General features: G+C 38.8%; 1 protein-coding gene across 1 annotated transcript; it reads right to left on the minus strand.

Annotated features, from left to right (window-relative positions):
• Positions 1–1,635: 1,635 nt before the first annotated feature.
• rab5c (RAB5C, member RAS oncogene family) lies at positions 1,636–21,814 on the minus strand. The gene is made up of 6 exons (XM_041817584.1): positions 21,716–21,814; positions 11,265–11,620; positions 5,063–5,214; positions 4,749–4,871; positions 4,557–4,650; positions 1,636–2,903 (listed from the first exon to the last, which is right to left on the minus strand). Exons 2-6 carry the CDS (start codon positions 11,428–11,430, stop codon positions 2,776–2,778), a joined length of 663 nt encoding a protein of 220 aa, XP_041673518.1. The 5' UTR covers positions 11,431–11,620; positions 21,716–21,814; the 3' UTR covers positions 1,636–2,775.
• Positions 21,815–23,187: the final 1,373 nt, after the last annotated feature.

A 23,187-nucleotide genomic window follows, 5' to 3' on the forward strand; every position in this document is an offset into this window, starting at 1 on the left:
AGTGTTGTACCAAATCAGTTGCGTTGACAATGAAGGTACAATTTTTCTGGTCACCAAGATTGTGTTCCAGCGGGGAAATACTTTTATTCACACCATGTTTCAAATTATGAAACGGAAGCCCTTTTATCTGTCTCAAACCTAAAACCGACTGACCCGAAATTCTGCCCTCCAGTGGTCACAAGAAAGAACAGCAATTTCCGTTTGCAAAGCAACGTCAATGTAACATAGTATATCCGGTTCTGCCTTTTCAGAATAAGTTCACTTACTCGCAAAACATTTATCATGAACGTCGGTATTTAACGTCCTGAGACCTGTGCTTTAGTTCTCAATGCATTTTCGGAGTCCCCTAATTATAGCCCAGGATCAATAGAACCTAATAAGTTTAAAATCTCATCCTTGTCTTTAAACAAGGTTTTTTAAATCCACATATCTCCTGAAGCCCCTATTTCTGCAGGAAATTCTTCACAAGACCGGTTTTTGAGCAGTTGTTTGGGCCGTGTGCCAGCCAACTGGTCAGTTGTCCTCAGAGGTGTTCAGTCAGATGAGACATATGGAGGAGCCAATTTTCTTATTTTGATGATGGACCACAAGGATTTGTTAAGGCCAAACCTGAACAAAACTCAGAACAAAAGTTTTTGAATTTCTCTAAAATGTTCGTTTCCAAAAACCCCACAAATCCCAAAAAATTAGAAAGAAATGGCCTAAAATTTAAGCGAAAATTCTTCAACATTTTTTTGAAGTACACCATAAATTTCTTCAAATATTCCCCCAAAATTTGTCTTAACAGAATATGTCTATTATAACAATAAGTAACAATAAGTCTTAACATTACAATAAAATTTTCAAAGTAAATTCTCCCCTACCTTATCCAATTCTCAAACAGTTTGAAAAATGGAAAATTCTCCCAAATATACAACTACATATCTAAAAAACCAAACAAATAATTTCCCAAATTTCACACAAATACCTGAAAATAATTTTTTTCCCCAGAAGAGTTACATTTCCCAAATTCACATGAAAATGCCCTGCCACTAACCTCCTCAAAACAAACAAAAAAAAAATCATAGCAAATTTTCCATAACAATACATGAAAGTTTCGAGTGAAAACCTCAAAATATTCTCCAAAAATATAGTCATCATCTGTACATGCAGAGTATTCGGATGATAAAGTTATTTAAACTTCACCACTTGCATTTGGTAGTTTGATGCATTGATCTTTTACAATGCCTACTTTTTCAGATGTATGAGAATTATTTTGACGTTTATCTTCTGGATTTCATGACCTTAGAGAAAAGATGGTTTTATACAAAATGATTAAGGCAAAAATATATATAGACTGACTCTTTAGTTATAAGACAACATGAAAAGATTAAACAGACATCCAGAAAAGATACCTTCCCCTTGTTTATTGGTAAAATTACACTTTTTCCATCTCTACCCATGACCCCACCCTCCCCCATTTCCCCCCACCTAGCAGCAGTGACTGCTGTGCAGGTACTGTTGTGCTAGTTGTTGATGCCATAACAGAATGACAACATTGTTGAAAGGAATCCCTCCCTGATATGACGAGTAAAAACAGAGAGAAGAAAAAAAGACAAAGGAAGCTGACGATAACATTTCAATTCACGAAGATGATGAGACAGAACCAGTGCATTTAATACCATAGATCTTCAGAAAAAAGTTAAGACATAAAAAAAATCCATCACGTAATAATTAAGGTTAACAAAACATCATGTAGAGATTGGGAAGATATTGTTTAGACAGTAACTACTGGCTGATTATAACTTGAAAAGTCTGATACAAATACAGCAATGTTGTCAATATACAGTTGTGATTTTGGTCAAGAAAACAAATCTTGCTTCATGTTTTTTGTCAATTTACATTGATGATTGAAAAACATTACATTAATGCTAAAATTACTTATGAGTGAAAATGTTAATAAAGTACTATTCACTGTATATGGTTGATAACATAGATAGATGATTGTAAAACCTTTAAGTCGAGGCTTTAAAATCATACTGAACAGCCTGTGTCAAAAGAAGTCAAAGTAAGAATAATAGTGATAATAATGTAAGATTTCACTCTACACAGCTTTATTGAGAAGCGAATTTCTGCAGGTCCCCGTTCGGCTGCTGCTCAGAGCCCTCTTCAGCTCTCTTCCAGAAAGCTGACCAGGAATATGATGGGACACTGAGGGACTGCTGCATGCACCTGGACTTGATGAGGAGTCATGACACCATGACGGTCATTTAGACATTTCTGGTGCAATGGGGAGAGCAGGGGGAGAAGAGAAAGGCCATTCAGCCTGTTTATTTTCCTTCTGATTGTGTCACTTTCTTTACACAAATACAGAAACAAAACAAAAACAAAAAAGAGATAGAGAGAAAGATGGCCCTAGTAAGTGCCGTTTGTAATGACTAATCTTTATCCTTCTGTAAATGGGACTTTTTCCCCCCAAGGTGATGTCAAGTGTTCATCATCATTAGAGAGCTCATGGATGGGGGATCCCTGGGGTTAATACATGATTCTGTGAATTAATTTCTTGCGCTGTTTGTTGGTTCTTCAGCTGGAACCGTCAGTAGGGCTCTGACAGGTTACTGGCCAGTGGACTCGTTTTCCAAACAGTTTATTGGTGCTCGCAGGGTTGTTGGTCCGACCATGATTTGGTTTGACCGATGGGACGTTGTTTGACAGCTGGCTGATATCTGGTCTGGTTGATCGAAGCTGTAGATTGGTTGGATCAGCTGACTCAATGATGTGTTTTTGTTTTGTTAGTTAGTTCCCGCCCCCACAGCACTGGCCACTTCTGCCCTGTGGTGCAGCTTCCTGTAGGTCCACGCCACCCCGGGCTCGTCCACCAGGACCTGCTCCTCCCTGAGGCTCATTCTTAGGAAGCTTCTTGGCTGTTTGGGGTAAAGAACAATTAATTATTTCATGTTCCAAGATACATCTTGAATATCATTACATGTATCACACATGTTAAAAATTTAAAAAACGCTACTGCTTAGAGGTCAACATTAACCCATTATCAACAGAGTTGAAGACATCCTTCCTGACTGGTAAGGTTTTCATTGTACTAGAATTTATAACTTTAATATGTTCCTGGTAAAACACCATCAAAAACTGTTTTGATACCACAACAACAAAAGCAGACATCCTGAAAAGTCAATATTGGGTTATTTCTTTATTTCAGTTATGAAATACTGTAGGAAAACTCCTGCACAGTTTAAACTGCACAAACATGAAACCATGCCTTTGCAAAGTAGAAAGTGTGCAGGAATTATTTGGTGGCTGCATTCCCCTTAAAGGGCAAAATTTATGAATTACAGTGGCTCTATAAGATCTGAATTTTAGTTTGTCACTGATGCAGGTAATAAGGCGCCTGAAAAAGGAAACACTGACTCAGCAGTAGGTTTTTCTTCGAGACAACTCCAAAGAAACATCAATGGTTGGATTTACTTTTTTAGTGGTTACAGTTGAGATCATCAGTTTATGAAGACTAATATTGGACAGCAGATGGTAAGACTCATTTTTCATTTGTGATAAAGAGTTTAAAGGTGGTGTGTAGTTAACAGAGCACTGGCTTGTTATTTGTGTGGATGATTTGTTGGTGTTTTCAGTGGAGGGTGGTATTTTGCTGTTGTTAGCTGCTGAGTTATGGTAGCACCAAATGTGCTAATGGCTAACTTACAGCTAAAGGAGCTAACATGAAGCTAAGTACTGTTGTTAATGTGTTAAATGTAGATGTGTATTGTGCAACAGCATTCATCATGCTTGATTAAACAACTTACACAACGTCAAATAAAAGAATGTCTTTTCCCAGTAATTGTCATGGTCTGGTCTTGTGTAAGATGTGTCAAGCCGGCTGTAATAACAGGGTAATAAGAAATCAGTTTCTACAGTGTTGGACTTGGTTCAGGCTCATGTTCCCTCAGTTGTTTCTGTTTTTCTATGTTTTAGTACTGTTAAATGCAGGTTATTGGTCACATGGTGATCTAAAGTAAATGTCTGGTAGTTGTTCTAAATAGTTGGAATTCTTGAGGACTGCCAGCCATTTTGGCTGGAGAAAAAAAATCTAAAGGAAACTCTGTCAAAATCTAAAATCAAAGAATGGCTTCACCAGAAGAAGACAGTAGTTTTGGGACTGCTCAGCCAGAGTACACCCATGAACCCAGCTGAAAATCTGTGAGTTGGCACAAAGTGGCATGTCAAAAGAAACGGCCCTCATTATCTGACAGTTTTTATATGCGTTTGAAAGGAAGATTGGGACAATTTTGCATAGACGAGATAGGTTTCACTGATAGAATCCTACACAAATGAAAAATTCTGAATTATTGTCTCCTTGGCTAATTTTTCACACCACAAACATGTGGCTTTTTAACAGAGGTCTAGAAACGTTTTAGAGCCAGTGCAAACGTAGTAATAAACGTAGTTATTCAAGTTTCAGTACTTTTTAATAATATCAATCATTAAAATAACAGATTATGGTATAAAAATAAATCAAAGTATAAAACATTTTATCAACCTTGATAGAATTATAGCTGAAGATTTCTTACCTATAGCCATAAAAATCTCATTAACATTCATAGCAGTCTTAGCAGAAGTCTCCATGAAGAGCAAACTGTTGTCATCTGCGTACGCTTGTGCTTCCTGGAGAGAGAAATAAAAGCCAGCAGCAGTTAAATAAGATCTACAGTATCATCACTTATCGATGAACTTTGAATGTCAGGCTGCAAGTTTTTGTTTACCTGAAAATCTACAGCTCTCTTATTGGCCAGGTCTGCTTTGTTTCCTGCCAGTGCAATAACGATGTTGGGGCTGGCTTGTCGCTGAAGCTCTTTCACCCAGTTCTTTGCACGTGTGAATGTGTCCTTTAAAAAAACACAATGTGCAGAATCATAAGCAGAGTGCTGTGAAACTTTTTACACATTACATATGACTTTAAGAGCAAAAGGAGCAAAGGTCTGGCACTGTCTCTTTAATTTAACAATCATCAACCGAGCGGAAAGACGAAAAGCAGCAAATGACATGAGACTGTTATGTCACAGTCCAGGTGACTTACTGTGTTGGTGATGTCGTAGACCACGATGGCGGCCTGGGCTCCCCTGTAGTACATGGGTGCCAAGCTGTGATACCGTTCCTGTCCTGCAGTGTCCCAGATCTCAAACTTGACTGTTGTATCATCCAAACATACTGTCTGTGTGAGGAAGGCAGCTGGAAAGAAGATATTACACACCAGAATCAGGCAGGTGTTTAGACTACAAAATCCAACAATGATTGAAATTTAAACAGTCACTGTCATTACAAATGTATTTATATATACAAACAGTGCATTCAGAAAGTATTCAGACCACTTTTACTTCTTTCAGTTTTGTGATGCTGCAGCCTGATGCTACAACTGTTTTTTTTTCTTTTATTAATCTACAAACAGTACCCCATAATGAAAAAGCCAAAACAAAATTGTAGAATTGTTTGAAAAGAAAAAATGAACTATCACATTGACATAAGTATTCAGACCCTTTACTCAGTACATAGTTGAAGCACATTTGGCAGCAATCACAGCCTCAAGTTTTTTTAAAATATGATGCAACAAGCTTTGCACACCTGGATTGGTGGATTTTCTGCCATTTACTTTGCAAATCCTCCCAAGCTCAGTCAGGTTGAATGGACAGCCATTTTCAGGTCTCTTCAGAAATATTTGATAGGGTTCAATTCAGGGCTCCAGCTGGGCCTCTCTAGGACATTCACAGAGTTCTCTATACGCCACTTCTGTGTGCCTAGGGTCACTGTCATGTTGGAAGGTGAACCTTCAGCCCAGTTTGATGTCTAGAATACAGAACAGGTTTTCATTGGGGGTATCTCTGTACTTTCTGCATTCAGCTTTGCCTCAACCCTGACAGTCTGTTGCTGAAAAGCACCCCCACAGCATGATGCTGCCACCACCGTGCTTAACTGTAGGGACAGCCAAACAATTCAATCTTAGTTTCATCAGACCAGAGAATTGTTTCTCACAGTGTGAGACTCTTTCAGGTGTTTTTTGAAAACTCCTCTTTCATATCTTGCATTGAGGAGAGGCTTCTGTCTGGCCACTCTGTCATAAAGCCCAGGTTGGTGGAGGAATGCAGTGATGGTTGTCCTTCTGTCCATGCAGGATCTCTGGAGCTCAGTCAGAGTGACCATCAGATTCTTGGTCACCTCCCTTATTAAGTTCCATATTTCCTGATGGCTCAGTTTGGCAGGGCATCCAGCTCTTGGAAGAGTCCTGGTTGTGTCGAACTTCTTCCATTTGAGAATTGTGGGGGCAATTGTGCTCTTGGGAAACTTGTGCAGCAGAACTTGTTCTTCAGATCTGTGCTATGCAACTATTCTTTCTGAGCTTTGCCGGCAGTTTCTTTGACCTCATGGCTTGGTTTTTACTGATATGCATTATCAGTTGTGAGGCCTTCTATAGAGAGATGTGTGCCTCTCCAAATCACGCCCAATTAATTTAATTTATTTTACCACAGGTGTACTTATTAAGGTGTAGAAACATCTTAGCAAAGATTAAGAGTAAAAGGGCCAAACTAAGCTGAAGTTCAAGAGTTGTTGCAAAGGGTCTGAATACTTATGTCAGTGTGAAATTTCAGTGTTTTTGTTGTAAGAAATTTTCAAAATTTCTAAAATTCTGTTTTCACATTGTCATTATAGGGTGTAGATTAATAAGAGAAAAATAAGTTTAAATGATTGTAGCATCAGGCTGCAGCATAAAACTGAAAAAGTGAACGGGGTTTGAGTACTTCCTGAATGCACTGTGTTTATAATTTCTAAAAATGAAAGTATATTTTACTAAGTAAGAAAAATATTTCTACCTATATGGGAACCAGTTAGAAACAATCTCAGGTGTACAGTAAGCACAAACTGTACATAACCACCAGGCACAACTGCACACTCAGCCGACTGTCACATGACGGAGGAAACCGCGCGCTCACTTACAAAGCACACACACTTTAAAGCTGTGTAATCTTCGACCAGGCATGCAGCTGACCACAAGTTCAGTGGGATCTAAAACATGCTGACGTGTTCGGAGTCTCTGAGTTTGAGTGTAAGTACTGGGCATCCTGTCAACAAATACCTAAACAACGTTATTCAGAGGAAACTAACAGGTTTAAACAAAAAAGGGAAATGACGGAAAACTAATCTGATTCTTTTTAAATGACCTCAAAAATTTGAACCAGAGAGTTTTGTAACAGTTTATGAAGTGTTGCCTACATGAAACTCTCACCAGCTTCAATGCTACAATTATTATCTTAGAACACAGAGGAAGCAGACAGCTCTTTGAAATTTCACATTTCCTTCTTTTATTCCTAAGATACTTTTTTGTTCTACTTAATTCAACAGGAAAATTAAAGGGATACAGGACATGTGGGGGATGACGTGCAGCAAATAGCTGCTGATTGAGAGTCAAATCTGCAATCAGTATAACAATGACTGTGGCCTTGATACTAGGGGTGTCTTAGTTATCAACTGAGCCAAACCAGCGCCCCAAATTTAAAGTTTTGTGACATTTTGTGGATAATCTAATCACTCTGAAATTCTATACCATTCAATTATTAGCAACACTTTTACGGTAGTAGAATATCTACCCTGTTGATGGTCTTTACCTTCAGCCAAACACTTCAACCTAGAATAATTTAATCAGCCTCTTTTATACAGCTTTCATTTCTCTTCTGCTGTGTTTGAACCCATCTGACCAAGAGGGTTCAGAAGGGCCCACAGTATCAGCAACCATCAGCAATCATCATCTATCATCATCTGATGATTTATGTCTCTGAGAATAGATGCAAATATCTTAGCCATTCCATTGAAGGCAGCAGTTTACATTAAACGCTTAACAGGCAAGACTTCCTTTATGTGCAGCCGGCGTTTATATTTGCAGCCTGTTTATTTCCTCTGAATTTTTCGCATGTTAAAAAAAAAAAATCGAGCTTGTGTTGTTATAATCATGTTTGCACACTGACACGGAAATTTTCGTCTGTCATCTTTTTTTTTGGAACAGGTTTGAATTTATGCATTAGTCCAAGTCATTTAAATGGGTGACTGATGAGTCAAAACAGTGCCCGCTGCGTCCTTCCCACTTGCTCAACCCCACCTGACCCCTCCTCTCTCTCTCTGTCGCACTGAACCCTCACTTCAAACACCAAAGTTTGCTCATTTATTATGTGGATATCAACCATGGAAATATAACAGATAGATGGGTTATTGATGGTTCAGTTCAGCGCCTGTTGCTTTATTCTCTCTCGCTCGCTCGCTCAGCTCCGCCCAACCCCTCCCCTCCCAAACCACATTTCAAACACCGTAGTTTGCCAGTGTATTATGTGGATATCAGCCATGGAATTATGACAGATAAAGGCAAACGTTGTAAGCTACTCACAGGTCATAACAGAGACTGAATTATAACATCGCTCTCCGTTACTCCAATGTGGATCAGCACTATAAGGCATGAGCAGGTGCTGTATGAAGCTCTCTGTCATGTTGGATCCAGCGGGATTTTAAAAGAGTGACAGTGACACAGGCTGGCAGTATGAAACAATTTATTTTGTGTGGTCCAAGAAGCACTGACCAATCATGTATCAGTAGGCTTTGTGCATACAGGTAAAATATTCCATTTTGATGACTACAAACAGGCAGGACTTTGTTCGTGCTAATTTACCAACTCTCATCAGGGGTTTTCTAATGATCAGTGTGAACAGATATGTGCATCAAAGTACAGCTAAAGATCTTTCATAAAGCAAACATTTAAACCTGGACTTAATCTCACCTCTTTTTTTTTTGTTTTGAACTCCCACTATTGAGTATCTTAAACATTTTTTGTTTCAGATCAGATTTTCGCTAACCTTGCAAAGCAGATGGGTTGTCCACATTTCACATCTGTCATCAGGCAAATCCTTCTTGCAAAGCTCCATTCTGAAACGACTGTGCCAATCAACGTCATTTGAGGAAAACGAGGTGGTAGCTACAGGTGGGAGTTATAAGTGCGTGAAGTCGATAGCAGTGGCTGTTGCTGGTGTGGCATTTAGCTCTGGTGTAGCTATAGAATAGCTGAGCTTTATCAGAAGTGGGCCACATTTCTTTAGGCAAAAAAGGGCAAAGAACAGCACTGAAAGCTTTTCATGATGGTGAAGATGTTTTCGCTCTTCTCTCCACCTGTTCAGCATGAGTTTGCTATAGTTACGGGCGGGGTTTGGTTTTACTGTTAGCCTATATATATACAATAGCTGCTGTCTATGTAGCGATAAGCTCAGCTGTAGCTTTGGTATAGCAGCAAGAGCCACAATAAAAGCTTTTCTTGGTAGAGAAGATGCTTTTGCACTTCTCCTTTTGGGTAGATGGAAGATTATGATACGAATGTAATCAATAAAAAGGAACAATAAAATGGCAGAAGTAAAAAGGCAAATGTTTGATCTGAGGTGACTTTTTACTTGTCTGATGACCTGTCCGAGACATTTAGGAGCAGTGTGATCCTTGTTTTACAGCAGTATGGCTGCAGGGAGATGTTGCAATGGCCTAACCAAAGTGTACTGAATGAGACAACAATCTCATTAAAAATAATGCAATTTATAAATGAATTATAGATTTTAATCACAATTAATTTAACAATGCTGACAGCTGTTTTTAAACTTCAGCCACAAGTCTGCTCAACATTGTGTATAAAGCCAGTCAGCAGTGGTTAGATTACCCCACTACCTAAAAATGTACCAGAAAGGATCAATCTGACCTCTATTAATACATGTGCAATTTAAGAAATTATTTATTTTCCTTTAAAGATGAGACCTTAAAAAAACTGGCTTTATAACTTTCTGTTTTTTACAAATCTGCATCATGTTGTTAATTCAGCAAGCATTGAAGATATAACCAGACAGAAAAAGAAATCTTGCCCCTGGAAGTATTGAGAATTCACCAATGATCCCAAAGGCATTCATTGGCTGATGATGGATGATAACTGCACAAGCAATACAAGAAAGAAACATGCAACATTCCACCGTTTTTCCAGCATCCACTTGGGCCTGCTGGTTGGAAATTGGTCAATGCAGCTTGGACTACTAAAACTCTAAACAAGAACTAAAACACTTAAGCTGATACGACTACATTTCTACTTACATAGAGTACACCACACTTGGTTTGACCCTCCAACTTAGGTCAGGGGATGTTTGTTTTGCATGAATAATCCTCTCTACCTGCCTGCACATTTTCTCTGTGCATCCTTACTTCACACAGGCAATAAAAGGCTAAAACACCCGAAAACATCAAGGCATTACAACCACAAATCTCCCAGTATGAAGAACAAAGTCTTTTTCATTCAACTCAATATCTGACTCGTAAAACTGCACTGTTCTGTAGGAACAACTGGAAAAAATACAACCAGCAGGTATTGTGTGCTACCTCCATAGACCTTTGTTAACTCCAGCAAGTTTCCAGGCTGGGAGATTCAGAGCCTGAGTCTGTAGAAGGCAGGTGCACACGATGTGAGAAAAGTTAATGAAAGAATGAAAACGGTTTGTCTCAGAGAACATCAGCTCTAGTGGAAACCTGCTCAATCTGTCACACCAATCTGTTGTTTTTTTGTGCTTTACTGAAGATCTGCTCTTTGTTTAAGGTTTCTTCTGTAGTCCTCAGGCATTTTGAAGGCATTAAAACACTCAGATTTGTGTTGAAGTCACAGCCAGATTATCATCTTCTTGCTGTAAGATTAAACAAAACTTTTTGAGCAGCTTGAACGTTATACAAGAGCTCAAGGAAATCTCAATTGTCACAATTCCTTCCTCCGTTTAACGTCATTCCTCTGCTGCAGGGCAACTAGCAATCATAGAGAGCGTTTCTGTTTTTAGCCTTTTACTGAGTAAATATGATTATTTTCAGTACAATTATGGTTGATATAGGTGTTTGCAAAGTGTGAGGAGCTTGCTGGCTCATGGGAGAGTCAAGTGTTCAGATGCAAAGAACTGGTTGAGCCACTCCTCCAGCTGCACACGCTCTGACAACAGAAGATTAAAACCAACAGGCGAGCAGTCCCCTTGTACTGGCAAGAACATGTTTTTTCCTAGTCCTTAGTTCCTAAGTATTCATGTTATATCCCTTGACATGCTGATAGTCTGAAAAGAAATATATCAATAGAAAGAAATGCTTCCTACAGCTGAATGGTGCATTTATAGTGAGGATATACTCTTCAAAAACGACTAAATCTCTCAGGGTAAACAAATAAAGCTGTTTTAATACAAACTCCTCACCTCCGATGGTGCTCTCCTGGTACTCATGGAACTGGCCTTTGACAAAGCGCAGCACCAAGCTGGACTTTCCCACTGCCGATTCCCCCAACAGCACAAGCTTAAACTGGCAGATCTTGCTGCTTGCTGCAGTGCCGTTGGTCCGTGCTGCTCCGCCTCGCCCGGCCATAGTGCAGTGTTCAAGACTGGGAGGAATAAGACGATGACAATGACACCAAGAGAAGAGGGGGGGGGAGTCTAGCGGACTGTTAGGCTTGGGGTTTGTTACAGGGGCAGGTGAGGGCTGGGTAAGTCAGACCAGAGTAGGTTCAGTTCAGGCAGGTAGACAAGCCAGAGGAAGGAGACCTCACCAGTGGGAGCTAGAAAACACAACAAATACAGCATGTTAAAGCTTTGTTTCAAATACAAACAACAGTAATGAATATGTTTTATCCAAATTCATTTCAGAATTTCACAATGCTAAGTTTATAACTTTTCTTTTATCATTTGGCATTTTTGTTCTGTCTAAACTAAGGGCAACTGACTTGCTGTTTGGATACAGATCTGCTTTTATTAACCACGTAAAAAATAACTTTCTATGGTTTTAAAAGCAAAATAGTGGAGCAGGTAGTGTAACACAAGGTAAAGATGTGTTTGATGTGCATGGCAATAGTAGTACCATTAGCCTCCAGAAATTTTAGTGATAAATGAGACAAACTATAGGATGCTGGGCTATTTAGTGCCACAGATAGGTATAGTTGCTCCAAGTAATTAAGCAAGTTTTAGGTAAAAATGGGCCAAAAAAACAATGCTGCCTCATTGGGATGTAGCATTATTCCTCTCATGGCTGATAATTAGGCAAGCTACAGTCAGCACAATAGGTTTACCTTCTGAAAATACTGTCAGCCTATGAATTGGAAAACGAAGCTGAAATAACTCAGTGTTTATACAGAAAATTTGACATGAAATTCAATACTTAAATACCCTCTTAAAGACCTTCTTCATACATTTTAAGACCCTATAGCATTTTCAATTTCTATTATGTTTGAGTTTAATGCTGATAGTAAGATGTGAAAACAAAGAAAATGTTGGTGGCATTTCTTATTGTGCAGATTACGCTTTCTTTGAGCATTCTGAAATTGGACTACGAGAAAAAAACGATACTGGTTTTATACCATAAAGCACAACACAACGGAAGATCTTATTTTGTAATTTAGCGGTCCAAGAGTAGCCATACCACAATATAAATATACCTTTGAAGAAGTTCTGCACTGTGGTTAAAACTGTAATGCAGAACAGCTAAGACCCTTGAAGTTTGCAGTTTAAGACTTTTTCATAACTTTTAACTTTTTAAGACCCGGCAAAAACCCTGTAACTAGTTTAAGCTTGATTTGGTGTTTTTTTTTCTTTGATGAAGCCTGCAGACAGAAACAGCTGCTGAGATACCATGAGGCAGAAGAGCACATAGCCGGTAGCTGAAGCTGGCATTGCAAAATAGTGCCAAACACAGGGTCTTTCTATGTGAAAAATAAAATGCTTTCAAAAAAGTTCTATAAAGCATGCAATTAAGCCAGCATTGTTTATTGGCCCTTTTATAAACTAAAACTCACAAAACTGTGCGGAGCGACTATACCCCTCTGTAGTGCTATATAGCCTGGCTTCCTGAAGCGCATCCCATTTGTAAGGGCAACGCTCACTGAAATGTCTAGAGGCTAATGGCACTACTATCATATAATCCATCATCAAAAATCCTTAAATATCCCTTTAATTGAATTGCAATGAATGCAGTAATGCTGACAGCCAGCCCTAGTACATACAAATATAAAACTCAGCACTCAGGTAAAAGGTAAGTCTATGGAAAACAGTGAAGTCAGTTAAAAGACATTTTTCCAAAAATAACCAGGATTTTCTTTGTTCTTGCTGGAAAATGCACAGGACAGAACATATTATCAGTTAAATTGCCAGCAGTAAAATATTTGTTTTAGCAAGTTTGTCATCAGATAATTTCAAGTTTATGCTGCTGACACAGAAACCTGCATTATACAAGGGCTTGGCGTCCAGATAAAGAGTTGATAATTGAACCTTGTTTGGTATAAACAAGAGCTGCAGGAAAACACTTGTGTCCCCTTTCAGGCCCGCACAGGCTCTTTATACAGTGTGTTTCTACTTTGTACGATGTGCACCAAACTAAATAGCAACTAAGTCTTATGTTAGATTTCTGTGCAACTGCCTCGAAGAAAAGACAGGATAAATGAACATAGCTGAAATTATAATAGATTTACTGTAGGAAACATAAGACATAAGCAGAAAAACTTGCACAAACACACTGTGTAGAGCACAGAAGTTCCTGTGAGTCATCTGTTGACAGATGTCTGTCTCCAGTTTTTGGCCATGTCTGTTCAGTGTTAAGGTCTTTAGCGTTTTCTATCTGGGGAAACCAAAAGCAGATAAAGAACTCAGCATAAAACACTGATATTCATCAGCAAGACAAAAATAAAATATTTTCACATCAAGTCCAGCAACAGGTTCACTCCACCACATTATCTTTACACAGAACTCCATTTATGAAATGTAAACTAACTTTGAGTCAGTCTCTCATCTGAATCCATTTTAACTCTGCTCAGATAAGATACACTATCACAAGAACTTCTCCAAATTAACCAAAGCAAATATGTTATTCTCCTTACTACTGCCTAGTGTGCATGTTTTGAAGCCTTGCCTAATCGTTCTTCAGTTGGTTCAGCTGCTACACATGAGGTCAGCTAGCTTCTGCTTGGTCAAAGGACAGGAAACACAACTCAGCTTAAAGCAGGAAGTGAAGATTGCAGAACCCATTTTAGTGCTGAGCACATTAAAAATCTGGGATAGCCTCAGCTTTGTCACTGGGATGACTTGGTGCAGAAATACAAGGAGGGAAGCGGGAAGTTTGCCTTTTTTCCCTGAGTGAGGAGTGAAATGTCAAGAATGTGGAAAACTGAAGGAGTCCCTGCTGATAGTCTGCACAGTCTAGCTTTTCTCAACTCAATGCTGAGCCGGGCTTAAGCTTTAGCATGTGACAAGAGATCATAGCTCTGTCCATAAAATATTCAGAAAAGGCATGTTTCATTTGACAGTGTGCCAACCACACAGCATATGTTCATTATATTGATAAATCTCTGGTTTGATTAGAACATTACAGAGCATAACAGAGAATTAAGAGCTTTTTGACCCCTTTACTGAAGTAACACAAGGACTGCTATAGCATATGTTTAGCAAACTTATTAAAAAGTGCCAAGCTGTAGTTGTGCTAATAATGCTGTGAAGTTTTGGAGATTTCGTACAGCCAGTTCAGTCATCAGGGCCTCTCTGGACTCTTAAACTGGCGGACAGACATGATCACAGGGCCTGACAGAGCAGAAGGAATCCTTCAGAGGCTCCACAGTCAAAGAACGAATAAAGGCACTCTGTTCACTGGATCAAACAGGTGGTCAGAACTCATTTAATTGCAAGCAACAGAGTTGAGCTTTCACCTGTTGGGTTTTCTCATTAAAGAAGGAGGTGGTGGGCATGGGTTGTGTGTACTTTACAACATCATCACATAAAAATTTCAAAATCTAGTGAAGTGGTTTTTCTTGAAAGATTCCCTTATTTAAAGAAATGTGCTTGGGATGCAAGGACTTTAGAAAGTATTGGACACGTCTTAGTGATATCAGCCAATTGGTTACTGAAAGGGGCTTTTGATGCCAATATGCAGTGGTCACCATATTGAAAATGCTGTCTTTGTTGAGCCAAACAATAAACCTTAACAATTACAATCAGACATAAGGACAATTTCAAACAATTTTTTCTTCTTATAATCCTTGGAGCACTTGGGATGAGAATCGAAATCTGGAACCAAGATAGTACCTGCACCAACATGCCTACCATATCAACTTACAAGACAGATTTCGGTGCTTCATTTCGGTACTCAACACAATCCCTGCCACTCCAAAGGAAAGGCACAAAATATGTGAAAAAGTTGCAATGTTTCCTTTACTTCATGAAGGCTAGCATTAGTTCATGCAGGACACGGTAGTCATACGCCCAACTGTGATCAGCTGACGGCCAGCTGATCCTAAATATCGCCTCCCAGCTCCCACAGCTAATCACAGCTCTTCCTCTCAACACAGCGGCGTATTTAAACATGATGTACTTCTCACTAATCGCTGCTTGCATTAATCCTGATGCAATACGCTGCTGCTAGCAAAGCTTCCCTTCCTCCACCCCAGCCTCCTCCTTTAAAGCATAAAGCTTGTTGCACCATCATATTCAGATTCATGCTACCAATCAATAGCTTTTGAACTAATTTTATTGTATTCAATACACATTTCATAAATGTATCTATCAATGTTGGAGTTTCTATCCATGTGCTCCCTGGAAAGTCAAAGCATGCTGCTTGACTAACCCAGGGAGCATCTTTTGAGTAGAGCCTTCAGCGCCAAATAAAACTATCCATTTTCCAATAAAATGGTGAAATGTATGACGAGAGAGTTCCTGACTCAATATGTTCTTCTGGCATCATATTTCTGAATACAGACAGCTTTTATACAGCGCCTGACTTCTGAAGCACTTTTTTTCCTCATAACAGTATCAATTCAGACATCGTCAAGGCATCAGCACCTTTTAAAAAGTATCAATTTAGCAAATGTGTCAGAAAAAAAACAAACGATACTCAATCATACAGGGCATTCAAACTAGACAACTCAGCCAGACCGTGAGACCACTGGAGATCACACACCTGCCGACGACCTCCCAGTAAAGATTCCCCACACACAAGAGTTCACAGAATCTTACATGATCAAACATGACTTCACAAGAAAAAACCCTATCATGGATTACCATCAATATCCTCTGCTTGCAGTTAAATGTTGATTGAAAGTGGCAAAAATGGACAGAAACAATGGCGAAAAGAGCTTAAAATATGCAAAAATGGGTGGTAATAATGTGAAAAGGGGTTAAAAAGTGGCCCAAAAAAGGATGGAAATAGTAGTGAAAATGTGCTAAAAGTGCAAAATTTAGGTTTTAAGGCAAGTGTGAGTGGAGTGAAAAGTGGCAAAAATGGTTAAATGTGGGTTGAAAATGGCAAATATGGATGGAAATAGTGGTCCCTTCGTTACATTTCATTTAACTGTGACTATAAGTTAGCACTAAACTACAATGTTTATATACTGATGAATAGCTTGCTTGATGACAGATATCAGTATGTGCCAACAGATCATGTCATCTGCAATATTTCTGGGGTTACACAAGGATCAGTGCTAGGCCCACAACTATTTCTAGTTTATATCAATGGCACAGAAACACTGCTGGCTTGCAGACCTATCAGATCCTATTTATGCATAATTGATATCCTTCTTAAAATCAAAACAAGTTAGAGTTCCACATGGTAAGGTACAAAAGACCGGAGTAACCAAAAGAGGCAAAATAATTCTGCAGAATACAGATATTAAAATAAAAAAAAAAAAAACCTACATTCAACACAAAGAGGACCATGTAAGCACGAGCCAAAACAGCAACTTCACTGCCACTGCAGTGCAAAGCATTTCATGACAAAGGTACACGTGGCTGTCTAACCAGCAATCATCGCCTCTCTATTTCACTGAGACAGACCTACACACATCTCAAGCAGCCTGTGCTGGATGCTTTGATGATATTCTTAATGGGCTCTGAAGACCTCATAGAGAAGTAGGTCAGAGATAGAGAGAGACAGACAGACAGACAGACAGTGGGACATGGGTCAGGAAAAGGGGGAGGAGAGAAGGCAGAGCCGGTGAAATATTCATCATGGCCTCCTGTATGCTCTGCTGCCAGCATAATGTCCAAGTACTCAGTAGGAGCAGGGATTGCAGTGCATTTAATTCCAGAACATATAAATGTCATCATTCTGCTCATTACTGTGATAATATTTTCTGTAGTTTCCTTCAGGAGGTCTGTGTCTGTCAGTAGGAGTTGTAACACCTAATATTTAGACAGCCTGAACCTTTCTCTAATTTCCAAGCTATGCATCAAAAACTTGGAATTCAAGACACATTTTTGCAAAGATTAAAAGTACCAGACATTTTCATTGCAAGCCATGCATTTAAAGTTTACAACAGGACAAGTTTATTTCTGCAGCTTCCAACACATGATAAAAGATACTGAAATCAAACAGTGCAAAACTAACTGAATAAAAATCTGAGCTCATTCATACACTTCATAACTGCTGGAGTCCAATAACCATTTTGGTGTCACTTTACTAGTTTCATAAAAGCAAGCAGGGACTTGTGCTGCTCCATTCATTTGTGTGCAAGGGTGGAGTCCTCAAAGAACTGCTGCTGTCTGATATGAAGGACTACATCTCTGTCTGTCTCACAGGCAGCATTTATCAAACTGTAGCCTGGAAAAAGAGTGAAACTATGTCCTCAAGATGTACACATTATTCACTCAACAAGAGATACAAAAGCAAAACACTTTGTAAGCTCTCAAATGAAAAAGGAAATACTCCTAATCCATTTAGGGCACCCTTGCTACTGCTCAGGTTTCTAATAAAGTTTGACTTTGGGAGCAGTGAAAGGGAAATAGATGACATAACTCAGGAAAAGCAAACAGGACACTAACACTCATCACAAGCAGTTAGCAAAGCCAGTAGGAAATCACTGGCACTTCCTTTTCTCGTGACTTCTGTGAGAAAGCCAATGCCCAAAAAGACATAACAGTTATCCACAGTGAAATACACTTAAGATGTACAAAATTTAGCAAAGACATCCAAACATTTACAAACTCAAGATATCAATACAAAGAAGAGGATTTTAAAGGTGCAAGTTACATAACTGCACAATATAGGATATTGCTCTATTAGCATTGGCTGAGTCTTGCGCAGATTTCCTATGTCTACACGTCGTAGGTGAAAACAGAAACCTTCTCTTACAGTTTCTCCTTCATGCTCGAACAATCGGAGTGAAAACTGTTTCCATACTAGTTGCAATAGAAGTGAAGTCCTTTGAGCACATCACTGCTTACTTTGTTCCATTTATGTACTGCAAGCAGTCTTCTTTGTATCTAAACAAAAGCTTCAAAACAAGCTCCAACCTACAGATACAAAAGAATCATTTGATAAAAAGTTGAGTGATCATTACATTTTGCAGTGGTCCCCAACTTTTTCTGCCAGGCCTCCTTTAGCGGAGTAAACGTTTAAGCCATCCCCCATAATGCTGACTTAAGCCTGGTATACACTGTGTGACTTTCGGCTGCCCTGGACTAAAGATGACCAGTTAAGGGGATAGGGGCTCTAAAACAGTGGTCCTACTTGGCACTGAGTGACAGGCTGACAGACGGCCACTGTCATAGTCTTGCGACCAAAGATAGCCTGGGATAAAATTCTGACAGTGTCCTAAATCTAGGATGATCATCTCACAATGTGACAGCAGCTACGACCTACATCGACTAACTAACCAATAGGAATGCAGCAAGAAATGACATCATGATGAACATGACACTGGCGCCAACAAACGAACATGTTACATTAGAATGGAGAAGATGCCAAAACAGAAGTTTGTGGGATTCCAACAAGGAGGAAAAACTTGATCTCAGATGTTTATCTAAGCATATGAATGCTACGATTTCAACGGTTTTGTTGTTGCTTTGCTTCATTATTTACCACGGCATTGGTGATGTAGATGGATGACGCTCAAGGATGTGGCGTTCAGTCATTACGTTTATTCCTAGCATATCAGCAAACGTCCTAGCCTGTGACTCAGTGGCGTTTAGTAGGAGTTGTCATCATTCAGTCTGCATGCATTAAACGTGATGTCGTATGAGATTCATGCCCCACAGTGCTGCATGCCAGAAACTTACAAGATTGCTGAAAACGCACACACTTAAAACATTCTTGGCCACACCTTCTGCTGACTAAGTCCTTTATTTGTTAAAATTTATCTCAAATATTGTCTACAAAATGTACAAAATGGCAATTTCAGCGTGTGACAACAAACTGGAAAAAATAACAAAAGGGATTCCCAGAGAGAGCAACTAAAGCTGATACTATAACATCTGACTTCCATTTCTTTGAGCTCTACCAACACACATTTCTTTTAATTGATGGATTTGAAACCAGACTTCCTGAAGGTATACAACTGTATATAAACCTGGAATGTGGATTTTTATCTTGATAGAGGCAACTGCATAAAAAACAATATTTTGGCTATAAAATCTGCCTTTATCAGCTGTAAATATTGGCTGTACTAATAAATAATTTTTTGAAGTAAAGCCTGGACCAACAGACCTACATCAGCTCAAGTCATTTTCTTTATTCTTCATCATTTCTTCCACTTTAAAGTGTGTTTTAAGGACTAAAATGTGTTAATTTGTTCATCCTCAAACTTTAAATTGTGTGTTTAAAGAACTTAAGTTTTTGGTCTGTACTACATTTAGATATAGGTATTGATATCGGTATCAACTAAAATTATTTTGTAAATATTGGCATATCAGATATCTGCAAAAATCCAAATCCAACCAAAAAACAATATCATGCATCCATACATAAACCTCACACTAGCATGAGATGGCTCTCTTCATGACCATCTGCTGCAAAGGTAAAGCAGAGGGTGAGATATGACATGTAATATTTTCCTATTATTGTTTAAGTACAATGGTTCCCAACCTGAAAACAGACCCAGAATTTCAGAGTTTAAAAAGTAGTACATTTTCAAGAAAACTCTATATTTCTGAGTTTAAAAAGTTGACTAAAGTGATTTAGTCTTGCTGCTCTACCCTTAGTCATTACTTGGGATTCCACATAGGGAGTCACTGATAAAGTACTTAAAACACAAAATTAGGGCTAGCTGTCAGACAGTACAGACCCACATCTTAAAATAATGTAAGGACAAAGCTTTAATATGAAAAGCGGACGTGTCCTTAATAACGTCAGCACAAATATCACACTGATGGTACACAAATGTGCAATCAATCTACCAAGGCTGGTGGTTCAGGATGTGTCACCACCTCAAAAGGACAAGGTCCATGTGCCATAAAAATAAAAAGAGCTCTAGCAAGTAACCCTCTCCGTCCCAAAGGTCCTAGCTCTGTTAGCCATAAAAAGTCATAAACAGGAGCCTTGAAAGAAATATGAATGTTATGGGAATATTTTTATAGTTAAGTGAAAACACACACGCATGTGCAGACACATAATAACACCAACTATCTAAACAGGATGAATTACAAGAGAAGGGTTGTCGGCTTTGTTATCTGTGGATGTGATCAAGCTGTAATCAGATACAATAAAAATACATATAAAAAGAAATGCAGTCAGCAGTAATGACACCTTTATGACTGTTAATGTGATGGCACTGCTGAAATTACGTGCATGCTGGCATTTACTGGACTGAGAGTAATCACCTCAAATAAGCTCTTTATTTAAAAGTAATTAATGGTTGCTGACAAAAATGCAAATAACAGTACACAGGAGAGACTAACCACTGCCATACGAGCTTGATCTGCTATGGAGAATGACTGAAGATAACCTGAGGTCGACGGTAATACAAAATCTATAACGTGAGGGTAACGTCAACAACCTGAGAGGACAGCATTATTCTTACAACCCACCTTCTGCGTGCTATATTTTATCATTAACAGAAACTCAGCATGCATAGGAATGTTTATAAAAGTTTATAACTAAGCGCGGAATTGCGTGAAACTCTAAGTTCTGTGTTGTTGCGACTAGCCTTAGCATGGTGGAAGGCAGACTTAGCAAGCTAACTAATACACGCAACACACTGACGAGTCCGGTGCTTATTGTTATTTTAAAAATGGTGTATAATAACATTAGAAAAGCTGAAAAGCCTACACTGTAGCTACAGTTAATGTTTTAAAGAGGTCAGTTATTGCTGGTATCGTTTAAATAGCTGTTAGCATTTCTCTGACTAGTTTTGACTAGAGGGTGCCAACTACCCAGCGTCGAGTAGCTAACGTCATCTATTGAAACATCATCACCTAGCATTAGCTTTAAACTGCTAGCGTAAATCATCAATAAAAATCTAATGCTAAGCAGAGAGCAGGAAGACTCGGTTTGTGATAGCCTTAGCTAGGCTAGCAGCTGTAGTCCAGTGACGAAAACGTCAATAGACAACTTTCCTTTTCTCGGCCCCCGTCGTCAGCTGTTTGACATTCGACAAACTCGGGAGCTCAGACCTGGTCTGTGTCTACGACTGACATGAACATTCATCCCATGCCCCACAATGATGTTCGTGCCAAGGCTGTTTTATCGGCATTGTTCGAGGTCTGACGGGCTAAAAGCCCGTAGCCTCTTTCTCGACCCAGTCTGATGGACATTTCGGCAGAATCCGGACTTGTCTGATCGGTGGAACAAAATTTGACAAAGGGTATCTGAATTAGGCTAACATCTTGTAGGCAACTGTGGCCAAAGATGGCTCCGATGTCCCTATTTAATCCCATCTTTGATCATTTCAAGTTAATTGACTTACAATACTTTTTCTTCTTTCGCTGGTCTCATCGGCTGCTGCTGTCTTCTTCTTCTTCTTGGGCTCTGGCCTTCCCTTCCGGTTTGCAATTTTTCCGGGAACGTCCCACTTTTTGTCGGCGGCTGTCTGACCAATGAAAACAGCAGAATCACGACACAACTTGTTTTTTTTTCCGACACAACAATTTACTGTTGGTCTATCTGCACCTCAGAGAAGATGAATTTCAGAAACACAAATATGACATCAAGATTATGATTAAATTACAATCTGCAAATCTGCGTTGCTAAGTAGTTACTGCTCTTAAGTGTTAGGTCTGTGTTGCATGGGAAGATGACAGACTTTCATTTATCACAAACCAAATCTCCATTCAAGTTCTTTTATTCATCTCGTCATTATTGCACTAACCTTGTGTTTGGGGAGAGCCTTCTGGGGCCCTGTCAGCTGGGGGCCCATGTAGGTCAGCAAATTTTTAAAGTTAAGCTGCGACAACCATATTTAATTTTAACCTGAATATTTATCACTCTTATCAAAGTAACAAAAATGAATTTTAATGACTAATTCTGTGGTACAATATTGCCTTAGTCAAGATGTAAACCCCTTTTCTTAAAGTATCATTTTAATTCAGAGGCCCAGCTTTTTCTGTTGGCAGGTCTGCATTCTGGTCGCAATATGATACAACTACAATATTGGGTTCACAATATGATTTTATTGTTAATTTTATTTTCAAATGTTCCCTCTTAAAAAAGACATGAGATTAAGATGAGAATTTTTTTGTATACCATCACCCTGCTAGAGACTATAGATGGAAATTACAGCCTGGGACATTTACATGTCCACACCCATTAATATGCACTGTCCCCTATAATAAATATAGAAATAGATAAAGGCAAGAATTGACCAGTTACAATTATATTGTTTATAACTCTGAAAATAAAAATGCAAAATATCCTTTTCTTCTCTCTTTATTTTCTTTTCATCCCTCCTGGCCCCTGTAGCCACCTCCAAAAAGCAGATAACATTTTCTTCTTTATTCCTTTTTAAGGATTATTCCAATTTATATTAGAATAATTGGTTTACATTGTCTATATTTCTATCAGTTTTAGTTATAGTGCACCGTATTGGCCAATCCCTCCACATTAATGCATTCACAACCTATATGGAACAGACAGTACTTTCAGAATGAATCTATGATTCACTTTAATTAACATTTAGAAATTAATTTTCTTTTTTTTTTTTTTAAATCAGAAACAGGTAACAGACAAATGTCCTTACAGTGTTCAGAGTCTGAAATACAATTATCAAAGCAAATTTATACAGTGATGCATGCAACCTATCACATTTTTAGATAAACAGATGCAAAAGCTGTATATGAAGTGTTTTCTTGTTGTTTTGACAATAGTTTTGGTGGTACCACTGTCTACTTCAGGATAACAGCTGGCATGCCCTTCCAGTATAATATTCAGGTCTAGATTTCC

The sequence above is a fragment of the Cheilinus undulatus genome, linkage group 21, assembly GCF_018320785.1.
Source record: "Cheilinus undulatus linkage group 21, ASM1832078v1, whole genome shotgun sequence".
Taxonomy (NCBI): Eukaryota; Metazoa; Chordata; class Actinopteri; order Labriformes; family Labridae; genus Cheilinus; species Cheilinus undulatus.